Below are 25,060 nucleotides of genomic sequence, written 5' to 3'. Positions count from 1 at the left end.
TCCCAGACCACACAAACAAGCAGCAGAACAAAACTGCTCTGATTTTAAAGCAGGAAGCTGCCTCGCCCTGCCATTGTTTTTGCTGGCAGCTTAGGCTCTGTGTGTCAGGTTGTTTCAGTCAGTGGTGGATGGATACCTACTGCACATCACTTCTCACCAGCTGACACATCTGGCAGGCAACATCAATGTTTTTCAAAGACTTTGCCAGTGGATATATAACCACAGAGAGAATATGAACATATAGATGAGCAAAGATTAAGAACATGCATTATTTGTGCAGAATTATGTTCAAGTAACAGAAACACTGAATTCAGAGACCACTTGAAATCCCATCATAGGTTGTTTCTTAACAGCGCAGAAGTGCAAAGAGCCCCAGAGCAGGCCCAAAGAACCCTAGAGAGTTCTAGGTCTGAAAGTACATTGTTTGCTCTAACCTGGATCTTACCTTTTTGTAAGCACTGTGGAGTTCAGTATGTGACCACAAGGAGTAGAGGAGGACTGAAGCAGCCCTGCTAGCCTTGCTGAACATGTTACTGCAATTTTGCAAAAAAAAAACATGTTTCAATTCTCACTTCATAATCACCATGCATGTCCAGACTTCAGCAAACATAACCTTGCAGCATTTGTTCTGCCTTTTTCCTCCTAAATGCTGTTATACTGCTCTTTGGGTGTTCTAGCACGTTTTCATGCTGTCCTGAACACTGAAACAAATTAAACATGCTTCCTTGATTCCCTCATTCTTCAAAATTAAGGAGAAATTAAGTATTTGATAGCCTTCACCTTAGAGCAGCTATCATATTATTCATCTTCAGTTGAGGAAAATACACCTCAGTGTAACAAACATTTGAAGGGATCTTTCCTGCCAGTAAAATCTTTAGTTACTTAGGATTCAAACCATTCAGGGCCTCATGAGGCCTCTTTTACTGAGATGAATTTCCTCTTTCATTTTGTAAAAAGAAAGGCAAGCAGAACAATTATTCACAAAGCATTCATTCTCTTTTGAGTAAGTATTGGTTGCATGTGATTACATATTGAAGCATGATTAAAGGAATTTCAATTCTGTTATCTAAAATGCCACTTTACTAACAGTTTTTAAGTACAGTGCTATTAGTCCTATAAAATGTACACCTGAGCTTTACTGCTAGGGATTACCAGTGCTGTATTACAAGGAACGGGAAACAAAGGAACCTTTTGGGGACATGTAAGATCTAATGGTCAACCACTATATATATCTCAGATCATGCTGTGCAGTTATCTTTTGATAACTGTCAAATTTAACTGTGGATGGAGCAATTGTTAGAAGAGATTTTTCTGTTTCCCAGCAGCTGCAATTCAATTCACATCACAGCTGCTTGTTTAAGATGCCTTGTACCTTGAAGTGCCGCTTTCCCTGCTCTGAGTGGCAGAGGTTGCAGTTCCCTTTTTCCTGGGAAAAGGAGAAGTTAGGGAGGAAGACTTCTCAGCTGTCTTACCTGTCATTCATGCTTATGGCAATAATCTTTGGTAGGCCATCAGCACTCAGAAGAAGTCGTGCATTGTGTGAACTGCTCTGTGTCAAATTGTACAAGGTGTAGCAGATGGATGCTGTGGTTTCACAGGCAATATCAGACCCCAGGACGGACTCAGGAAGTATTGAGACCAAATCAGGCAAAACTTCTCTAGCTACAAGTTGAAAGAGAGACAAACAGTTCCATTACTAACAGGGCCAGATTTATCTAGGGGTCCCACAAGACCTTATTCCTCTCATTATTGTCTATCAGGGGGCTGTGTGTTCCCTCAACAGAGGCATGGTTTTGTATCTGCTTTATATCAGCACAAGTGAGGTTAAGCTGCCCCGGCACTACATTGGACAATATGTATCTTGCTGTGTATCCAACACATTAATACCTCCTGTAGTGAGGTTACCAGGCCTGTGCTAGCATCACGCTGCCCCTTTCCAACAAAGTCTGTGTGTCTTGTAGGTAATCATTAATCATGGATATAGAATATATGGCAAACTGAGAAAGGGTGACCAGAGCACAACTCTTAGTGCTGCACTTGTCAGCAGCTGACTATAAAGGGATGCACACACTCAATTTTATGAGCCAGTGTATGATATTTATTTAAGATTAATGTCATACTCTGAATTCCACCCACACTCAGGAAACATCATTTTGACCACAGTGGATGTGACCTTACCAGCCAACCAAACAGCCAACAGCTCTGAACACCAGCTTAACACACTGAAATCTGAGCTGTGTGCACCAGAGCTTACAGAAAATTACTGCTGTCAGCAAGAGCTCATAGCCAGATGCTTCCACTGTAAGAAGTAATACTGGGCAATAATTTGGGGTACTTTTTGCCATTCTTCCCTCCCAGTGTTTAACTTGGACAGAATGCTTTGCCCTCTGTGAGTTCTACTCATTCTTTCAGATGAGTGTGTGACAAAGTTCACGTATATATTGAGATGAAACTGCATTCAATTCATGCAGTTTAGGAAAGGACCTTTAAAATTGAATGAGCCACTGCTATACTAAGTATTAGTCAAAGTGAGTATACCTGAGTATGTCTGACATGATAGTTGATTTTTATGTCCATTGGTAAAGCAAGGAAGGTGCTTTTCAGAAAGTACATTTGGAGTATCATGAAAATGTTCAGAACAAATTCTGGTTTTTTTCAAGTAAAATAAATGTACTGCTGGTTTCCAATAATTTTATTTTTGGAGATGTTTTATATTACAATTATCTCCATTTAGTACCACAGGTTCATTTTGCTTGATCAATTTAGACACTTTTACGCAGGTAACAATATGCCCTTTCAAATGTTTTCCCTTGGCCAGTATTTGGTGAATTTGACCTGAACTCACACATGTTTTCAGTCAATCAAAAAGAACAGTTTTCATAGAGAACAGGTTCATCTGAAATTCCCCCAGCTCTCCCTACCATGGGTAAAGCAAGAAAATTACTTTAAGTGTGCAAGGTGAAGCACCTCTCTCCAAATCTATACTGTGCTGTCTTTCCTGCATTCTTTCATTTTTTTTCCCCTGATGAAACCTCAGCTGCTCCTCAGTTTAATTCCTGCTTTTCCTGGGGGATTCAATACTTGTAATTTTTAACACCATATGGATTATCCCTTTGAAACCAGTCCAACAACATGTTACAATATTATCATTAATAGAAAATGTTCTCTAAGGATTAAATAGTGCCCAGGAGACTGTTCTGCAGACTTCTGGAGGTTGATCAGCCCCATGAACCAGCTGCATGCTTGTCATTTCCCCTTCCCCCTTTGGTGGGAGCACAGAAAAAGACAACTGATGCGAGTTCATGTTATCATATCAGCAAGAAAAAATTCACATATTCATTAAATTGAAATGAGAATACTCAGAACAGAAATAGCTTCTAAGCTGAAAATAACTATAACCTTTTAGAAATAAAGTCCTCTAAAAAGCCTGTTTTCTCTATAGAATCTTCTAGCTTCTAGTCTCAAAAAATGTATGCAGGAAAACAGTGTGAGCTGTAAGCTTCCAAAGCTTTGTGTCTCAAAGAAGGAAATACTAGCTTTGCTAAAAGAATCAAGGTTGTTCTGTGATTTATCACAAAGGATTACATATCTGTAGCAACGTGGAACTCGGCACTCTCCTCACTTTACCCTATCTTAAGCAAAAAGAAAAACTCTCTCTCCAAACTGTAGGTTTTACTTCCATCACGTGTTTTTATAAAGTAACATCAATGGAAGTGTCTGATGAGGAACATACAATTTAGAGAAAACTAGAGGTTAGAGTCTTTCTTAGGTAAAACTCTTTATTTTCAACCTTGTATTAATGGCTGCAAGCATCTGAACGACAAATCTCCTAAACCCACATATTAGGGTTTTTGCCCACTTCTTTTTTTCAAAGAAAGAAAATTTAAGTTGAAGAGAGCAGAGAGAGGAAGTCTTTGCTCACCTATATCGTTTTGCAGAGAGGTGTTGCGAGACAAGTTCCTGAGCAGTGAGACAGCTGTCTTCTTTACTGTCGGGTGGCTTGTATGCAGCATAGCTCGAATACCTGGAAGGCCATTTGCCTTCTGAACAACAGTCCGGGCTACCGCAAATGGCATCTGTTAGAAGGCATGTGACAGTAGTGTGTCATTGCCATGAATGTCTTGGCTCATAAAAAACTGCAGCAGATTCTCTACACCAATTTATGCATGATTAAAATAGTTTAAATGCAGAGCTATGTATGAGGTGCAACAGAAAAGGAAGGAGATAAACTGAAGTTTTCAGCCTTCCTTCTTCGACATGCTCCCTGGTCAGCTCTTCAGAGGGAGGTCAAAAGCTGCCTTCTCCCTTGATGATGTTCCACAAAACCTCTTCTCTGGTGCTTTTGACATCTATTCACCCCTCATTGTGTAATGAATTAGCAAATTCCACATGTGGAAGTATATAGATAGAGAGTGAGAAGAAGCAGTCACCGTATCTGCCAACTGAACTGCTGCTTATGACTCTTCCACCAACTTACTGCAACTTCCATGATCATGTTTGAGATAGTGACTCATGGCTGATTATTTGAGCTCGGTGTGGTAGGCATGTTGCACTGCAGCCCTAAACTCTATGCATGAACATTAAGACCTAAACAACATAAAAAAGAAAGAAGCTGACTTACTGGTCCAGTGCCTGCTGTGAGGTTCTGAAGAGCTCCCAGGGATGCTTCCTGGGTATAGTTTCTGGTACTCTTTGCTATTAAGGAGAGATATATCCTGATCAGTGTGGAATGCCAGAGTGATTCAATGCCTCTGGGATTGCTCTTTTCCTCAGGCAGCGGAATGTCCTGTTGCTTCTAAACATGTAAACAGATCAAGCCTTTAGAAACAGTGACCTTACATAACTTTATGCACCACAAGCTAAACTAGCTACTTTATAAGTCTCTATGATCAGATTATTTGCAGAGTGCCAAGGTGCAAACTCAAAAGACAACATGTAAAATGCCTATATTTAATAACGCCAGCCACTCCATCCAAAAAGACGAGATAGGTACAGGGGAAGCTGGTTCTCATCCCTTGCAACTGACACTAGATGCTGAGGACAAGAAGGAACAGAATGGCCAGCTAGAGTTGTACATGGATGGAACAGGAGAAGGCAGGATAGACTCCCTATTACCAGTTTTCCCTCCAACAATTCCCAGTTGTGATCTGTAACACAATGCATCAAAATAGAAGGTCCTGAGATATCCCAAAATGCAGAAGATCATGGAAGTGGCAATCACCTTGTCCTGGTTTCACTGCTAAAACTATCATGAAGTCCAGCTCAGTGGCAGGGCATCTGCACAACTGCCATACATGTTACAGATACTGCTCAAATCCATCAGAGGGGCTGAAACCAAGCAGCAGTATTTCTCAACTGATGAAGCAGTTAATTGCTATGTCATTTGCAGCAGCAGCAGCTGAACAAGGTAACAGGCATTAGGAAGGCTGTCAATAAATTTGTATTATTGGGGAAATAAATGCCACACTATCAGATACATCAGTAATAGATTAAGTAGATTTCAGGCTTATTCCCCAGATGTCACTACAGCTAATTAACAGAACGAGATGCAGCTAAACGTGGTTTACCTCTTTTACTTTTCTGCTCCGTGTTCCAAAACAGCCTGGTGTTTTATCACTGCTAGAAGTATTTCTTCTTTGCATGTACATGCTCTGGGCATAGCTCTCAGGGAGTTCTATCTCTAGCTGGTAGGAAAGATTGTGAAGAATGCACACACAGTTCTCTGTGGCCTAAAACAACAAGAAAATGGAAATCTTAAAAGCTTTGGTGTACGTTGAAGGGACATGTATAGACCTGGGAAGAGCTTTCATTTTTGGATCTTCAACAACCAACTGCAGAGCTTCTAATGGCTTACAGAAGAGTGAGTATCTGTGGCAGTGATCCACAAGACTGCATTGACACTGAAGCATTAAACATGCCCTGGGATGTTCCTGAACAGTGAGGTTAACTGGCACACAGGGCTTGCATTTGGAGCAGGGTGCATCCCTACTGGAAACAGTCCTGGGACATTATAATTCCTCAATTATGCCTGGGAATTGTTTGGGCAAGTGCTGTTTGGCACAGACCAGAAAAGCGCCAAGGAATGTTTAAGAGCTTAAGAGTAAAGACAATCAATTACACACTTTGCTGTAGCGTCAGCAAATGAAAAGCTTTGTATCCTTCCTAAGGAGGAAGTGCTTTTCTGTGGTAGAATGCTTTTTTACAATAGAAGAGCCTTTCTGGGCATGGCTAGGGTCAGGTCCACAAATCCCAAATGATTTATTACCAGCTCTTTTTTGAAAGTGGAAAAAGAAAGGAGTGAGTGATTTTAAGGCAAAATGCAGCAGGGAGCTTTTGGCACAAGCATCAAGTGAAGCTGAAGGCACTAAACACAGGCAGATGGAGAAACTCAAGTAACTAATCCTAGAGCAGAGCTGCAAATGTGCAGTAATGGCCACTTCACAGTGCAAGTTACAGCAGGTATGCTAGAAGGGCCTCACAGGCTGTGGCTAACTCCTAAGGGATGGCTGGTCTCACCTAGCTTCACCCAGACAGAAGGCAAGAATCTAGTGTAAGAAATGCTCTGGGTTCATTTGCAGTCAGTGGTGAGACAAAGAGAATGAGAGTAACTGGTTTTTGGAGATGTCCATATCCTTGTAGTTAATGGCTTAGGCAGCAAGCAGAACTGCCAAAAGCCACAGAAAAATTAAAAAACTAATCCCATTCTAAGTGATGCAAACTCTTTAATTACACTGCCACCCAAAAGGATTTAGGTTCTTAATTTCCTAAGGCACTTAATACACAGGACAGTAACCTGATAAATTTTTGAAGCTACTAGCTCGTTAGCTCCATGAGACAACTAAGAAGTCATCATCTGAATTTTTAGGCAGTTCAGTATCTCTGCAAACTGTGACTTTATGTCACTTTATATAAAAAGACAGAAATTTCTAGCTTTGGTGATTCTGATGTTTTTCCCAGTGCTCAGGTATTTTATTCTTTGAGACTGCATGAAAAAAATACTTCAAAAAGCTTCTTCCTGGACTTTTATCTCTGGTAGCAGTTGTAAAAGGCCTGGAAATAAGTTTGGCAGTTACATCACAATTGCTTCTGAATATGAGTTTCAAAACAAAAAGAAAAGTTCAATTTGCAATTTTCCCTAAGAAAAGAACTTTCATCTCAAAGAATACCTTGTCATTAGGCTCGTGGTCTGCAATAGCTCCTTGAATATAATACACAAGAGAATCAATCAAGCCAACACATTCTCTCATCTTTTTTCTTCCTTCTGGGCCAGCAGAGCTCATGTTTCTGTGCAGGGAGGAATAAGTTGGTGAGATTTAGTCAAAGATATTTACTTGCAGCCCTCTGACAAACTTTTTCAGCTAAATCTTAACAATACTGAAGTTAAGGTTGACTGCTTCCTTTCTTCAGTGCTGTAAGACAATCTGAGCCTCTACTAAGTAAAATTTTCACTTTAGTGCACTCCCAGACACAATCAGATATTCAAAAAACTCCAAACCTTGGTGTTTGGCTGGATAAGTTAAGACATGACCCAAATCTCAAGGGTGAAGATTTAAAACCCCTTTTTAAGAAGTCAACAAACTCCTCCCCAACCCCCATTCTACTTTAATTATAGTTTTAATCTTTAGGACAGTAGTTATGTCAAAAAACCCAAGGAAAGATACTTGTAAAAATTCCCATGCACACTAATGTCCTTTAGCACTTACCTACAACAAACCAGTTCTTGACCTAAGAAGATCTATCAACAGACACACAGTCTGAGAGTTTTAGGAACATTTTACATTAACAAACAAAGTAACTGATGTCAGTTGTTTGCCCAAATTCACATGGCAGTCCATGTGTTTGTAGAAGCTCTGAAGGATGCTAGCAGGCAGGAGGGGATGTAAATGCAGCTGAGCTGGTATCTTAAGGCAGCCACCTGGCCCCAGCACAGGGTGAGAGTCTGAGAACTGTGATGCAGCTGCCACTGCCATCACTGCCAGACTAGCAGAGTAAGGCAAGAAGAAAAAAAACCAGACACCATACTCAGCTGATTGTCAGCCTCCCACAGAAGTTGCTAGTATCTAAGCAGGAAAGATTGAAACCACTACAAGCTGCTCAGAGAGGGAAATGCCAGTTGCTTCCTGCAATGCCTTCTGCTGTTCTACCACAGTGTTTCAGACACTGCTCTGCATGCTTTCTGCTTTCTCCAGGCCAAAGGAAGCCACTATTTGCCTGGCTTTTCAAGTAACATTTTCTATGCTTTGTGGTAACCCAAGTACAACTTGAAAGTTAATTACAAAAGTGATTTAAAAACCCTTGAAAAGACAAACACACACTTCCTGCTTGAATTTGGCTCTAAATAAGCTACTGATTTCCAGGGAAGTAACAACACTTACGGGTTTGGGGTATAATTATTTTTACAACTGAACAAACTTTGAATTATGGAATTCTGGAATTATAAACATAGGCCTCATTATTTTGGAGTCCTGCAGCTCTGCTGGCCATGAAGTATCACATTCCAGCTCCTTTGTTTGAAATAACATTTAATCTTAACCCTATCTTAGCATCCATCACAAAGAGAGAGGGACATGTTCCTTCACACAGTTTCAGGGTGTTTATTTTGCATGCTTACTGTACCCACTGGAAATTACAACGGTTTAAAATGTTATTAATGACAAAGACACTAAGCTACAGCTTTAAACTTTCCTGTGGCTTATGATTGTAAAATTAATATAGCATTTTATACAGTCAAAGCAGTTCTGTTTATTTCCCCTGGGAAGTACATATTCAGATTACATACTTAGGCACTGTAATGACAGTTTTACCTTAGGTCACGCTGTTAACAATATCCCTATTTATGAGTTCATTCCCTCATGAAATTATATATCAAAGAATCAATATTCATACTCCTCAATATGATCTACTACAGACATCACTTTGGAATTTAATTTTAGCTATGTATGTTACACTTCCATATGTTTGTGGTTATGCTGACAAAAACTCACATGTTACAGCCCTTCTAGCGCATACCAAAAATAGTTTCTGAGGCAGACGGACTAAAAATACTATTAAAAGATAAGTGTGGAATTTCCCTTGCCAAAGACACTTCAGCATTTCATTACTTCATTTTGTCACAGTATGTTATTCTAAAAATCCTTGAACTTTTGACAACTACAATCATGCTGAACGGCTATGCAAGGAGAGGCCATCACCTGGCCTTGCTGTCTAGCATGAACATGGTGGGGTACACCACTTTGTGGCTCAGAAGGAAGAGAAGAGGTCCTGTCCCATTCTGCAAAGGAAATAGATGACTGAACTCTTGTTTCATGATCTGATGTTCTACTGTTCATACAATTATAGAAGCATTCATCTTGGCCTCTCAAGATTTGACAACTGATATGCCTCCCTCTGAGTTCAGGAGTTGGACTCTCTTGTAGTGGAGCTCCTGAAAGCCTTGAAATACTTAGCACTTGGGCAACTGCCAGGGTTGGGCTGGCCTTGTATTGTGTCCTGTTGCAACTCACATGGTGAGACTTCAGGGCTACCTAGAAATCTTCAAGTCTGCTGTGTAATTTTGTTTTACTTGCATTTCATATGAAGTGCACTGAGAAAAATACACCCATGGAAAAAAGGATCAGTTGGTGTCAAGCTCAAGAGTCTTCTTGTAGAAAAACACTTCTGCTACCCAATTAATGATATCTCTAGCCGGCATTTGTATTCAGTGGTTTGGAGAATGCAGCCTGAGGGAGATTGCTGCTTGTAGGGATGCTCTCCTGTGAATGACTCAAAACTTAAGACTTTTGCATTGCTTATTAAAAATCTCTAACTTCTGCCAGGCTTAAACATGATAATTCTGGTGACATGCCCAAACGATACCAGACAATAATGTGGATGTATTGTATCTATGTATGTGCCTGATTTATCACACCCTGTATTTGCTGCCTCTGTTCTCTCTAGCACACATGCAGAGTGTAACTTTACCTGTAATGAAACCAGCCACTTACTCATGTTCTTGCAGCATTTGTGGAGGATCAGCTAATTCCCTATTGGGAAGTATTCGTTTGACCCAGAGATGTGAGGTTAACACAAAGAAATGTAACGCAGTAAAATCAAATGTGATTTTGAGTAAAATGGAATGATAAGGTCTGTTCAGTTAGATTGTAAATGGTATCAAATGAAAGGGATACTCCCTTTAAGCCAGCACTGAGTCATTGGCTGACTATGCTGGAAATATGTTTTGCATTGCTGTGAATTATCCTTGTGACTGATAAGGACTAATTCTGCTAAAACTGGCAATCTGAATTTAACTCAATGACATGGTAAAAACTTCCGAAAGTAGTTCAGGAAATCCTATTGCCTCATGCCTTAAACAACTGAAAAATGCAACAGGGAGGGAAAAGTATCTAAAGATCTACTCACTAACTATGGGCATCAAGCTGCAAGTTGCTTGCTGGACAGGATGACATTCCTTCCAGGAACTGGGGGGAGCAGATAAACTGAGAAGGAGGCAAGAGAAGATAAGAATGGACAGCAATAAGCTTTAAAGAATGGCAATGTTATGCAAGAGGCCACGGTTCAAACACTTGTTATCATCACCCCCTTGCTCTACATTTTGTCTAACAAACTTCCATTATGAAATTGATCAGCCATTACTCTTTTAACGTATGGTGAGAGTTTTGGCTTCACTTCTCTACAGAGCAAATGGAAGTAGATGTTTGTGCACCCTCTTTATTTGAAGTTCATTGATGCTACTTCTTCCATCTACAGTGTTCCACTGTCCTTGTGGGTCATCCTGTAATTCACAAAGAACTTAAAAAAAAGAGTTGGAACAGACAAAGCCTGGGAAAGGAGTGTTACTTCTACTTTATTGCCTGGGGAGCTAGGAACATAGAGGTTAGCTGACTTCTGGAGATAGCTGTCTAGGAAGTTATGAGGAATTAGAATAAATAGTGCCACAGGATGCCTCAGTTAAAGAGCAATTAAATTGGACTCTGTAAAGAAATACAGCAGTTACAGCAGCACTTAAGTGACACATCCTGCATTGGAAAGTTCAGCATTACAGAGCTTTTGGGAACAGGTATTTGAGGTAAAAATGAAACAAGATCATTATGTGCTTTCACAATACAGCCTTCTACTCAGCCTTCCTTTTAATGAGAAGAAGAGCCATGCAAGAAATTCCATTATGTATATGAGTAAGATTCATCAACACATATTTTGCATGTTGCTGTCACCTTATCAGACTGAAAGAGGGGATATGGAGAAGGAGGCTAAGTATATTGAGACTTCTATCCATTTGTATTGGAACTGGAGACAGAACTCGTATGTGTAGGACTTTTTCAGACCCAGAAAACAAGACCTTTAAAATCCAGTAAGACCTGTTGGCAAAAGTCTGCAAACTCCCCTAGCGAGTTTAATACATCAATTTTACTTGTCAGCTTGTTGTCAGGCAACTAGCTAAGTCTTCTGATTTGTCTTACTTTGCCTGTTCAGGGCACAGTCCTTTTTATCATAGTTCAAGACTGAACAATAATACCATTACTTATTCTAATGGCTAACAAAGAATTGTGTGATGTACACAGCTTTTTTTAATGATGTTAATTTTTGTGATCCACAATTTCTGTAAAACTGTGTCAGAAGCAAAGCTGTATGACAAATTCCAGGCATAGAGAATGGAATTAACAAATCTTTCTAATATCAGGCTTCCTTATCAGTGACTGCGTACACTGCTACAGGCAGCAGAGATTCAGGACTCTGCAATACTTCTAGCAATAACTGGTTAGCACAATTAGGAGAATTCTGGCCATTCACTTACTGCAGTGTTAGTATCTGCAGTATTATTTCCTAGGTGTGAATCCATTCCTCCTCCTGAAATTCTGTTGTAAGAGGATGAAGAGAGCTTTTGTTTATTAGCAACTGTGGCACACCTCATGTGCCCATGTCAGATGACAGTGCTAGATTTGGACTGCAGGTGTCCCTTTCAGTCCCTTTTAAAAAGCTTTGGCACTGTCCTATAGCAGACTACTGTACTATACATAAGAGACTGCACTTCAAAATACTATTTTTGCCCTGCAGTACAACCTGCAGGCTGCAGACTTTATAAACATGTGCAACACAGAGTTAGCATTACAAAAGGGCAGGCTAATTACAGATTTATATTCTGGCAAGCACATGTTCTTTAAATGCCTTCATTAGTAACATCATTACCTCAGTGGACAAATTTTGTTACTGTTGGAGTGCTCTTTTAGTTTTCAGTACTTCTTTGTGCAGAGATTCGTTGTTGGTTTGTGTGTGTGTGTGTGTTTTTAAATTAATACATAAAGAAGGAATACTTCTAGACACCTGATTTGGGATGTGTGCTCATTTCCAATAAACAGGCACAAAGTGATTAATCTTAAAAATTTCAGATGTTTGTTCTATACAAACATGCTAAGACTCACAAAAAAAATGCTCTGCTAGAAATTAGGTTGGCAGTCCTGCAGGTCAACTTTACCTGTGAATTTTCCAGCCTTTCTTGTTCCAATTACAATACTCAGAGTTCAAACTTTTGAAAATGAGAACTAGAATATGGACATTGTGTTTTTAAAATAGGTATTCTTGAGCATCTAGGTAAGGCCATCTTGAGAAACTTTCCACCAAGGCTGCAGAGCCAGCTGCAGCTCTGGAACAACCCCACTCACTGACTTTCTATACAGAGTAAAGGATGTTCATAATTGAATTTTATTTAATTTAAAACAACTCAAGCTACTGTCATGCCTTATTTGTCACATACCAAGACATGTCAAGTTGCTGCAATGAGCTCAGAGAAAATCATGCCATGCTAAAACTCAGAATGTGTCCCCATTGGCTCCCTTACAGGGAAGGGATAGGTCCAGAATCCAAACACAGGAGAGGAGCAGGTCATCCCACCACAGACCAGAACATCTAACAGCCAGACTGGTTTCTGTACAAATGTAGCTTGGGCTAATTAATGTGAAAGAACACAACTTGCTTTGTTTCATAGACAACACTAGATAATACCCTCTAGCATTAGCTATTATGAGCAGTTAATGTTTCTCTGTATTTGCTTCTGAGCCATCAAAGTAAATATGCGACATGAGTTGCTGCAGAAAAAGGTACTTTACCACTGAGTATTTTGTAGAGCTAACAATTCATTTGTCTTCTGAAACTATGAGTCACATGGCATTAGCAGGCACTGTTTACACAGTAAAAATCCATGCAAAATAGATACAGCTACTCTGCTATAGGACATGTTAGCAAAAGAGGTATGTGTAAGGCAAACTGGGCAGCTTCCCGGCCTCTAAATTTCTTGTGCTTTACTAAGAAGACCTTAAAACTCAGGCTATGCATTTTTTTTTTAGTCTTCATAGAAGACTATTTTCTCACTTACATAGAAATCAAATTCTCTAAATGGAAGGATGTTATGATAAAATATCCTATTGCTGCCTATTATTTTGTGTCTGTAGAGTAGGCTTGTTTTTATGTGACTCCAGTGCCACTTGGTATCATCTTCCCATGGTTTCACACTACCATCATCAGTTAAGGGCTAAAACTACACAACATACCAACAACTGTTAATCAATGAAGGATCTCTTTGACTTCAGCGCAACTATGCACTGCCACCAGGCCTCTGATTCCCATCTTCTGTACAGATATATTTAGTCTATGGAGTATCCATCAAAGAAAGATAGAGATGCCTTATAAAAAATGATGCTTCTGCTGAATGGAACAGTAGTTTTTCTGGTCTCATGTATATAAGGCATTTCAAAATACGATCTGTATGCACCACTTCTCTGGGAACCATCAAAGTTCAAAGCAAGAAAGAAAAGAGATGTGCAGAGCTGTTTTATAATCACTATTGTTTTGGGTACCTATAGATTGGGTGCTCACCTCAAGCATCCTGTAGCATTGTAGAAGATATCAGGGTCCGGTAAAGCACTTGACTTTGCGTAATCTCGATCCGGCCAGCCCGAGTAAGGGATGAGAACAGCTTCAGTGAGTGTCTGTAGGGCTTCTCTAATCAACACATGCTTCAGCTGGTCATTGGAGGACAAATTCCACAGTAAACCTGCAATATCCAGAATAAAATCAGAATGTCAAAAAGACTCTTTCACAGTTTGAAAGATGTGATCTCAAACTCCTTGAAAGTAATAAGTGAAGGAGCTTGCTTGACACTTGATATCCTGAAGAGGAGCAGAAGTGGGTGATAAGAATCCACCAGTCCTGAAATGAGGACACAGAAATGGAGTAAAAAAAGAGCCACAATTATCTGTGCAATTAAAGTAAAATTCTCAGTATAGTTAAAGTCTGGCTGACTAGTGCAGCACTTCCCTTCTGTGGCAATCACCTTCTCTGATCCCTAAGCAACACAAGCTAAACAGGGCTAACACTGATGTCAGTGCTCATTCTCCACATTTCCAGTGAGGATGTCAACCATTCTGGACTCTTGGCAGGACCCGTGACCCTTCCAAGTACCAAGTACAAACAGGAGAATAAACTTGCATGCGAAGAGAGTAGATAGGATGTAGAAAGAGTGAGTTTACAGGTCTTTGTTCTATCCCAACAGATGGTAATTCTTTCTGAAGTACTCTTCCCCTGGAAAAAGACACGTATTTCTGGTTTTCACTACAAAGGCATTCATTGTTTCCCCAGCTGATGCTCTAAGTTTCACAGACCTCCTCCTCCAAACTCTGGCATAGTACTAGCAAATGTTCCTTTCATCAGTTCACAACAACAAAAAAATGTTTTCTTTTGTATCTCCTTACACTTTGAATTTAATTTCAGCTATTGTGAGCATTAGTAAAATCAAAACAAAAGCCAGAAGCAGCCCAGTCTCTCTTCTGAGATCAGCTCCTCAGCCTCCAAGATCAGCTCCTCAGCCTCCGAACTCGAAGATAAAAGGAAGAATGTATTTTCCTGAAGGATAAGTAAGGCTTATAAGACATAAGATAGGCAGTCCAAAGGGCATTGGTAATGGAAGCAAGTTAAGACAGAACAGCACAAATACAAGGCACAAAGACAGAATATCTTATTAAAAGAAACCAGCATGGTTTGAATTATAGATTTTGAATTATAGACATACCTAGAATAGAATCGCCAGCACAGAATTTGAGATGTTGCTCACACTGTAAGTTCTCCAATAAAAATCCTACCTTTACCCACAGGCACTATCTCACTGTACTCAGAATTCTGAGTTCTCTCGGTGGCCTTCTGGGTGTAGATGAATTTGTTCATACTAGAAAATGTCTTTAGGAGTGGGCTCTTTCCTGGTAGCTATGCTATAATGTATTCATAGGGGCACCGTTTCCCCTTAGATGGTTATTGAGAAAATGGGTGGGGTCTCTTTGAAATTTGTATTCCTTTTAATGACAATTCTATTTGTGCTGTAATCCTCCCTGCAGGAAATTTTTTCCTTCATTACCTAGATTTATACAGCATGATAAAAAGATCAAGAGGTTAGATACTTCCTGGAGGCTGATCTGGTTTACCTTCAAAAGCTCTGGTTTTTTTTCATGCCATAGCCATTTAGTTTTGGTTCCTCAATATGCTCTCAAAATACTACAAAATGCCATTCCTGTCTTGGCTCCTGCAATGTCTCCAAGTGACATCCTCTCCAACTATTCAGGACTAGCCTCGTTCCTTTCCCAAGGTATTTACAAGAGGTTTGTATGTTGAATAAAGAACAGAGTCTATGGCTCCTCGTATCAATGTATCAATTATGAAGTTTGCAAATTCAGTCAATGTTATCTTGAGAAGGCCTCATTCCCCTCGAGGAGAAATTTCACAGTGAAACTGGGTAACTCTTTTCTAAACAGGGGCATTGTGTAAACTGCTCCACAGCTGAGCCATCCTTCAGACAGAGAAACTGCTGCTCAGCAGGGTTTAACCATTTTGGTAGAAAGGCACTCAGAGGTTTGCATGTTGCACCCCTTCTTGGGTTACACAGTCAGTGTGCACAGGACAGCAATTCCAGTGTTTCCTAGGTATTACTGTACATTTATGATTATCTGGAAGCACTAATCTTAGCAAGCATACACTTAACAGTGACTGTCTCCCTCCTACCTGCAGTCCGTTCCTTGCCTGCTTTTGAAATGCAGGCTGGGAAAGAAAGCAGCTGGAAGCAAAGTTAATATTCTCACAGAAATTCATTCAAACAGCTGCCCCTTGCCCTGTAGGCTGCTTGCAGTTTGCTAGGGAACTGGAAGAATTGCTCAAGTGATGGCAAAATGTATGCCCTAGTGCCATTTTCACCAAGAGATCCAGTGTACTTCTTCCTGATTGCATATTTGGTCTTGGACAAAGCAAGAAACACTTATCTCGTGGTGTATTTTTAAAGCCATCCCTTGTAACTGATAAGATATGAAAGTACATCAGAACACTTTGCTTTATGGAAACTACAACATCTAGCTCAGAACTGCTTAAATATTCTCTTGGTGTCTTGTATGTTTTCTAAGTAAATATTCATGTTGAATGACAGCAGTAATTGCAGAAAGAAGATGCCACTTCATCCATTTTTACACTGGTGAAGGGGGAGACAATATTTACAGTATCTGTATGTGTTACCCTGCACAACCAGTCAAAGTTTTAGTCAGAAATGATGAAATTGTTATCAAGAAAAGAGCATTAGCTCCCTGTCCATTGTACCACCATTTTCACTTCTTCCCTCCCTAGTGCGTAATAGCACTGAGAGACAACACACTATAGCCGAAGTTACTAAGTGATCCAATTCTGTGTCTGATGAATGTAAAAAACTTTTAAACATTTTAATGTTGCAGAGCTGTAGAACTGAGCCAAAAGAGCCAACAATACAAAGCTTTGTTCTCCAGCTTAGGGAGTACAGTATTTCAAATACTTAAAAGAATGCAGAATTACAGAAGGTCTCAACATGCCTTTGCTTCAAGGCAGGGCTGCTTGACACCTTCTGTATTTTTTCAGGCACTGTTATTTTAATAGCTTGTGCTCCTGGTATCTTTAAGGTTCACTTGAAATAAGTCCCATTCATTTATTCATAATGTTCCCTTCTATTTGTAAAACAGAACCCTGTTCTTCCTTTGCATGCTAATTAAAATGAGTGTTTGTCATAAGCAGTGGAGTTCCTGAAGACAGAAAAATGGTCTAACGGGAGTGCACAGAGAAGTGGTGAGCATTTCTTAACTGGCTGCTGCAAACCCCAAAGGCTGGTAACCACAGGTTTCTTTGGGAGTAGTGGTGGGTATTTCCTTCCACCATTCCTTGGGCTACATCACTGTTCAGCAAGAGGTTTAATATGGGGCTTCAGATCCAAAGGAATCTTCTTTCAAAACTGCAGTGGGCCCCACTAATATTTAACAGTTCTTCCTTAAGCATACTGGAAAGAAAATGAGGAAGACAAAGCCCTGCAATGACTGAATCCAGAATGGAGGTCACTCCACTCTTTACAGCTAAATGGATGTCCTACATGAACTCTCTCCTCTGCACATAGAAAGGAAGCCTGTACAGTAAGTAGAGTGCGATCATGACTTATCTCTTATGGTGATGCCCTTGTTGATGCATCCCACCATCCTGCTGGCCTTCTTTGCTGCAGCAGCACACTGTTCAGTCACATTGAGCTTATCCATGAGAAATGTCAAGGTCCAGGTCCCTTGCCATAAAGCAACTCTCCAGACAGATACATCCCCCTTTATCCTCCATGGAAACTTCTCATGGAATCCTTCCCAATTGAGCTTTGAGATGAAGTTTGCTCTTCTACAATCTAAAACTTTTGTCTTAGCGTTAACCTTTGGTGTGTTCAGCAGGATTGCAAACTCCAAAATATTGTGATCACTGCAGTCAAGGCAGTGTATTAGCACTGAGAATACAGTGAGATAATACAGAGCAGGGTTTCATGGTTTGTGAGTAGTAAGTCTTGCAGCATCTCATTCTTAGTCGGCACATCTAATATTTGTATGAGGAAGCAGTCCTCTGCAGAAGACAGACAGTAGTCCATTCCAGAAGACAGACTCGAGTATAAACAGCTAGGAGTGACAGTGCTCAGAGTCAAAATCTGGGGCAGTAGGATCTTTGGGGAGTAGGACAAGCACTTCTGATCCACAGCACCTGACAGTTCTGGAGAGCCGTCTTCAAAAAGAACTTCCCAGTATGCACTGGCAGTATAGCGTCAGAAGTCAGAGCTGAGCTTCTGAGTAAGCACCATGCATTATTAATTGATCCTAGGCACCTCTGGGTCTGCTCCGGTCACTGTTCACCAAAACGGTGCTACAGAATTTGCTATTTGAAACCTCACTTTCTTTCTGAATATTCCAGACTTTAAGCTTCTTGCAAACAAATACACTCATGCTGTTTCTGAAGAAGCACTAAGAGACAAAGTTGCAGTTCTTCGTCTCATTTTACTGTCTCTTAAAGACTGGTCTTGAGTAAGGACCCCGGAATTTAATCTCAAGGGAATGCTTAGACTAGGTGACAATATTCTTGTATTTAGTCACTAAACATTGGCCTAAGTAAACAATCACATACCTCCCAGGGAAAGCTTGTGCACTACTTAAAGCACTCCATGCTTGACTGCACAGAAAAGAAACACTACCTGTTATTTGCTTTTTAGTCTCCACATCCCTGGTGTGTCGGAGTAAGTGGAGCAAGAGAGGGATCCCTTTCTGCTCTGACACTTCCAGTTTGTTGTCGTTGTCCTCGAATACCAAGTTTCTCAGAGCACCACATGCTGCCCGCTGAATGTCCTCATTCTGAACATCAAGAAGCTGTAAAAGTTTGGGGATACCACCAAGTGAGAACACCTGTGAGAAAAACAAAATACAGCAGAGAATAGTTAGATACTTTAAATGACAGACTCCATCCTCCCCCCACGTAAGTCTTTAAATAGTCATAGAGCCTTTTTTTTTCATTTGCTCCTACTTGAAAGACTTGAAGCACAGATCATTAATCACTTGGACATACTGTTAACTTCTGAAGTTTGTATCAGTCATAGTTAAAATCCACATCTAAGGGAGGTATCATATTTTAATAATTAATGTAAGACAATGAAACTAAATCTCTTCCACCTTTCTGCACATTTATAGTTTCTGATATGACACTTAATGTTCTGTATTTTAGCTTCCAGGTTGGTGAAATGGATATTTGAGATTTAACTCTGGAACACTTATAAACTGCTTTGAGATTTCTGGATGTAAAATGTTCCTGATGGGCCAAGTTTGGGACTTTTCCTCAGCAGCCAGCCTGATGGAAAGACAGTATTTTTCTCTGTTAACTTCTATGCATATAGTGAAAGTGTATTAACTAAGAATACATTCTACTTAGTTCTTCTTAACTGTGGCACACTGAGAAAAATACAGTAGAACCAGTTCTAAACCAACAAAAAGGAAGAGGACAGTATTTTTAATATGACCTTTCAAAACACTTGTAAGAGACTTGACAAGTGTCTTGTAAGAGACTTAAGAGATTTGGCTGATCCAAACAATTTGGTAACGCATTTGTGAAGTCCTAGAAAACCCCAAAGCTTGGGTAAGTTTGCACTGTAGTCCCAGGGTTTTCTCTTCTGGGATGTTTCTGTACCAAAGCCTTGTTTCTGTAAGCATGCCAGTGAAAAACAAGATGGAAACAATTATGTTGACAAAAAGTTCAATCACTGTGACTTACCAAGGCTGAAAGAACAACGTTCATTTGGCCTGAAAACCAGCAAAGTAAGTGGGTATGTTCTTAGCAGCCTTAACATATATGAAATGCTTTTATCAAGGGGACAGAAAAATAAACATGTTTCTCTGTATCCAACTCATTTGAAAAAGGGACACTTCAGTCATACTTTAGGAAAAACTTTTAGGAATAAAGTAAAGCTCTTTTGACTGCCTGCAGGAGCTTGTGGGATCCTCATCAATGAATTATTTTAAAGATGGTCAAAAACATCTGTAATCTAAAGACCAAGTTTTTTGCTAGCATAGACCAGCACCATTCCATGGATTTAAAATAATCTGCAACAAAAAGCATCACCATATTTAGGGAAAATATTCTACATAATCATCCTACAAGGTTTCTGGGATTATTTTTTTCATGTTGGTATACAGTGCCAGACATTATAGTAACTTATCTGCTTTATCAGCATTACTTACTTTTCTTCTGGCATCTGCCTTCTGGAAGCACTCATGCTGTATGAAAGTCACAGCAGCAAGAATCCTAGGTGTAGACTGTGTGTTTTCACTCCTCAGTATGTTCACTGCACGTTCCAGAGTCATCTCCCCTTCTAGGCTCCTTGCAAGTATACACAGAGGAAATACAGTGAAGCAAAAGTGCAAAAAACCAAAACCCTGTGAAGTTTCTTGTAATACCAGGAGATTCATATTTTTCAAGTCACTTTAGCTTTTCTTACAAAATTTTGACCTTTCCAGTAGCAGAAAATGTAACGAAAGCTTTAAGAGATGTATTTTAGGGGAAGAGAAAATCATAAATGGAAGTGTTGCAACAATAAGGTGTTCTGGACAAAGCAAACCATGCTTCACATTGTAAAAACAAAACACTGGTGGCTGAAGGACCAAAATCCAAAGATGGCCATAGTCAAATGATGTCTTTTATTGATCATGAAATGCATTGATGTTTTAATCAGTAATGTGATGATTGATTTTTCGTATTTGTTTGCATGCCTTGCTTCAATTTCTCAGTTCCCAGACTACACATACACCTGTTCTTTTTGAGCTTAGAGCAGCTGCTCTGCTGAAACAGTTGGGCAAATCTTTTTTCTCTCTTGGGACAAAAGAAAAATACCTCTGATTAAATTGAGTATGTACATTGCCTCTGACAGGATTAAAAACATGTATGGCTATTTTCCTCCCAACTTCTAGTATGTTTGCTTGAATGGTAATTGTGGTAAACAGCCATATAAGAAACTGGAAAAAGACGTCACTGGCCCCATTCTTCCCCCAGTAAGTGGAACATAAAACAATTTATGGCACAATTAGGTGCATTAGCTCTGGGACAGGTGGTTATGTTCCCTAGCCTTTTTATTTACTCTCCATCTATAGAAAAAACATGGGTTGGGGAGTTAAAAAAAAGGGGGGGTGGAGGGGGTGTGAGGAATGGGAAGGATGTGGACAAAACCAAGATGGTTTTTGTTTGTTTGTTTTAAAGCAAATCATTTTGCAGTAGCAGATCCCAGGCTCACAACTGAGACAAGAGGGGCGGCCTGAGAACTGCAGCACAACAAGCAGTCTTTGGCAGTAACTCCTTACTTTAGAGCTAGCAGAATGAAGTTGGTGCACTAGATAACCATCTGAGTAAGTGCACCTAAAATTAGACATTTTGACACAATTACCTTTTACTTTACTTACAGGTGCCTGGGAAATAAATTGGCTTAAATTACTTCTTATTTTAACTAAGCAGAAATAAATAATAATAATAAATAATGTTCAGAAAAGTAACATACAAAATGCTTTGGTACTGAGAAATGAAACACTTTCAAAGCAAGTGTTTGTGGACTGCACCAAGAGTTACTCAGTTCTTCAGCTCAAAGGTTTTTTTAGTAACAGACTGGTAGGACTGAAAGAGCCTGTAAGTCCAGGCTTTTCCAGAACAGGCTGCTGAGGAACAAGGCATACAAACTGGGCAGAAATCAGGCAGATTTCTCACAGGGAATCTTGCTAGAAATGCACTGAAATCCAATTCTTTTCCCCAAAGTATGTATGATGAACTCATTGGCTCCTACCAGCTACACTGCAAATCAGTAACTGCTGCTTGCTTTTGGTAAGGCAGAAGACAACTAATATGCCTGCAAGGACAGCAAAAAACCCCAAAGAACAATTTTGATGCACCTGTTGCAAATGTCTTTTATATTGCACTTGCCTTTATACTTTCCTTTGGTACAAATGATGTTATTTCCTATCTTCTCCCCTCCTCTGAGTTAGTGTTTTAAGCAAGTACCTTGCATCCATAAGTCCTGAGGTATGCTTGTGCAAGACAAAGATGAAAGGGACAATGTGTTGAGCATGTCAGTGGAGAGTTAAAACAAAGTGAAATTAGAACTATAGTTAGTGGCACCCCAGGGCTCTGGCAATACTTACAGTTTCTTTATTTTCACAGTTTACTTCAGCCTGATGTTAAAACAAAGTAGCTACTGAAGCTACTTTAGGTTGCAAGTCACACGTACTGATCAGAAACCGACTTAAGATCTTGAACAATGAGCAACAAAAAAGTCAGATAATGTTTCTTCTTACTTTCTTCTACATGGAACAGAATAACAGGCTTTTCAGGCTTGGGTTTTAGTCAGGTTTCTAAAACCATGTAACATAGGGAGCATGCCTACTTGCCTTGTTAGTCACTACACTAATTTTGGAGTCCTTTGACCAAATCCAATCACCTTCTTACTGAGTGGTATGCATCTCTGATGTATTAAATTGTGAGTAATTTCAGTGACTAGCAGCAGAGAAGGACTCTCTTCATGGACTTTTCAAGGTTAAGATGGCTATGTGAGAACTCAGCCTCAGGATGCCAGGGATGTCCCACAGAATATCTTTGATTGGAAGAGACCATCTACTCCAATCTTAGTCACCACTAAACCATGTCCCTGAACAAAAAATCCACATGCTGTTCAAACACATCTGGGAATGGTGACTTCACCACTGCCCTGGGAAGATCTTTCCAACGTTTAACAACCCTTTCAGTGAAGAAAGTACTTCCTAATATCCAGCCTAAACCTCCCCTGGTGCAGCATGCACTAATTTCCTCTAGTCCTGTAGCTTGCCTCTAGGGAGAAGAGGCTGTCCCATTCCTTGCTCCAATCTCCCTTCAGGTAGTTGTAGAGTGATAAGGTCTCCCCTTCAGCCTCCTTTTCTCCTAAGTGAACAACCCCAGCTCCCTCAGCTACTCCTCACAGGGCATGTGCTCTAGGCCTTTCACCAGCCTCACTGTCCTTCTCTGGACACACTCCAGCATTTCTATTCCTTCTTATAGTGAGGGGCCCAGAACTGAACACAATACTTGAGGTGTGGCCTCAACAGTACTGAGCACAGTGGGATGATAACCTCCCAGTTCCTGCTGGTGTAAATCTCCTGTGGAATTGTATCTTGTGTGCTGCTTTTCATGAGCTCCCTCACTAATATAAGCCATTATATTTTACAGACTTTTTTAAACTTTAGGTATAATTAAGAGTCACTCACTCTCTCAAAAAAAAAATACACAGGAAACTAATGTAGAATCTAGGATGTTTGAAAACCTAAACAAGACATGTTCAAGTAAAATAAATAGAAGTGCTAAAATAAGTGACATCTGTAAACATCTGCAAAATGAAATTTAGAGGTTTCCACAGCACTTCCAAAGGAACATACCAACTGGCACATAAAGAACTGTGCTGTCAACAAATATTTACATTAGGCCACAAATCTTCCACCTGAGTTCAGCATGGTATCAAGCAAGTCCCTGGCATGGTGACTGAAGATAAATATTTACACCTGCCTGCATGAAAAACACTGTGGTTGATGCTTGTGCTGGCAGACAACCAAACTCCAGTGTCTGCACCTGCAAAAGAAGAACTGAAATTGCTCCTACACAAAGTTAAATACAAAAATTGCTGCCTGTGACTCAGAAATGTACTCAAGAATGTGTTTAAATGTAAGTAAACAAATTAGTCAATAGGGTACATGCCTGTTTGCAAATTGTCTTACTGAGAAACAAAGCCCTTCCAGGTATCTCTTTTCAACATTGTTACTCTCAACTCTTTAGCTCTTGTGAGCTTTCAGATGTTTTTCCTTTTCTATATTTACTAGCTGTAAAGACGTAAGAGTCACATCATTAATACCAGATCTCTTAACTCCTGCATCACCCAGAAGTGAATATTTTGATCTGGATCAGATGTGAGCACAAGACTGTATGTGTTTGTAAATCTAGTCACAATACTCCGCACATAGTTGTGACAGGAAACACCTCATAGCAGTGGTATCAGATGATACCTCATCTCACACAGTGGCAAATTTAGACAAAGAAGAAAGATAGCCTTCAGAAAAATCAACAGCTACTCATTTATGGGAAAAGAGACATTTCTTAATAACACACTGGTGTAAATGACACCATGATTAAGTTACCTTAGAAACCTTGGAATCCTGTTTGGATAATGAAACAGCAACAGAAAACACAGTAAACAGTGCAAGAAATGCTCTCCTGTTTACCAAGTGATTTGCTCTGTGTATTGAGCCCTAAGTGCTCTCAAAACATTCAGAATTATTCTAAAATGAAAAAATATTCACTCCTGAGAGGAATTTCAGAACTGATAAATTTTCTGGTTTGAAAATGGATTTTAAGACATTTGGAAATCTTCTCTGGAAGGGAACTTTGGGGTGGGGCAATTTGGAAAAAAAGAATGCTTTTAAGATTTTAAACAATTTTCCTGAAGTCTGGGGCAGCTGTGGGTATTTCTGCCACAGAGCTAACAGGGCTTCAGATTTAGTCCTCAGAGCATACAAGATCTGGTGAAGAGAAGCTCATTCTTTCTGAGATTCAGAACAGTTTATATTTGTTCTAGGGACCGATGGTGCTACAGAGCTAAAGAAAATTCTGCCTGTCTTTTAACTGAAGTTTATTGAAACTATAACATTTCCTTTAAACCATGAACAATCTTTAAGTGAAAATGGTCAATCTGCCAAAAGCTGCTTCTCTGGTAGATTTCTGACCTGTTCTTGTGAGAACCAGTGCTAAAATCATCTGGTTTCTTACCACCACAAAATTTGCCAATACAATAGTGTGTATTGTGACTCAAGTTGTAAGTTACTCAGACATGACTACTTCATGTCTCCTTATAGAATTGATTAACTCTTTGCAAAAGGGGGTCCCAAACCTAAGTAGGAGGTATGGACTCTGCAATAAGTACTGCAGAGATGGATAAAGGGGTAGATAAAGAGGTGGAAAAAAACCCCAGCCCCCACAAAACAACACCAAAAAACAAAACACCAAAAAACCAAAACAACAACCCCCCCCCCCCCCAAACTTAAATTTATCCTAGCCAAACTCAGGATAGGTAGGTACATACATTTTTTTTTCTTCCTTTCCTCTGTTGCACTGGATTTAAAAAAGTCAATCTACTTTCTGCATCCTCTGTACTGAAATTTCATACACTGTGCTG

General features: G+C 39.8%; 1 protein-coding gene across 1 annotated transcript in view; it reads right to left on the bottom strand.

Moving 5' to 3' along the window:
* PKP2 (plakophilin 2) overlaps positions 1-25,060 on the bottom strand; it is a 35,931-nt gene that overhangs the window by 1,701 nt on the left and 9,170 nt on the right. The window contains exons 4-12 of the mRNA XM_009899643.2: positions 20,070-20,208; positions 18,536-18,743; positions 13,867-14,044; positions 7,167-7,284; positions 5,568-5,729; positions 4,622-4,795; positions 3,923-4,076; positions 1,473-1,662; positions 446-533 (exon numbers count right to left, since the gene is read on the bottom strand). Coding sequence (XP_009897945.2) covers positions 446-533; positions 1,473-1,662; positions 3,923-4,076; positions 4,622-4,795; positions 5,568-5,729; positions 7,167-7,284; positions 13,867-14,044; positions 18,536-18,743; positions 20,070-20,208 — 1,411 coding nt within the window. The remainder of the gene's footprint in view (positions 1-445; positions 534-1,472; positions 1,663-3,922; positions 4,077-4,621; positions 4,796-5,567; positions 5,730-7,166; positions 7,285-13,866; positions 14,045-18,535; positions 18,744-20,069; positions 20,209-25,060) is intronic.

Source organism: Dryobates pubescens, chromosome 15 (assembly GCF_014839835.1).
Source record: "Dryobates pubescens isolate bDryPub1 chromosome 15, bDryPub1.pri, whole genome shotgun sequence".
NCBI lineage: Eukaryota > Metazoa > Chordata > Aves > Piciformes > Picidae > Dryobates > Dryobates pubescens.
This window is presented reverse-complemented; position numbering and strand designations above follow the sequence as displayed.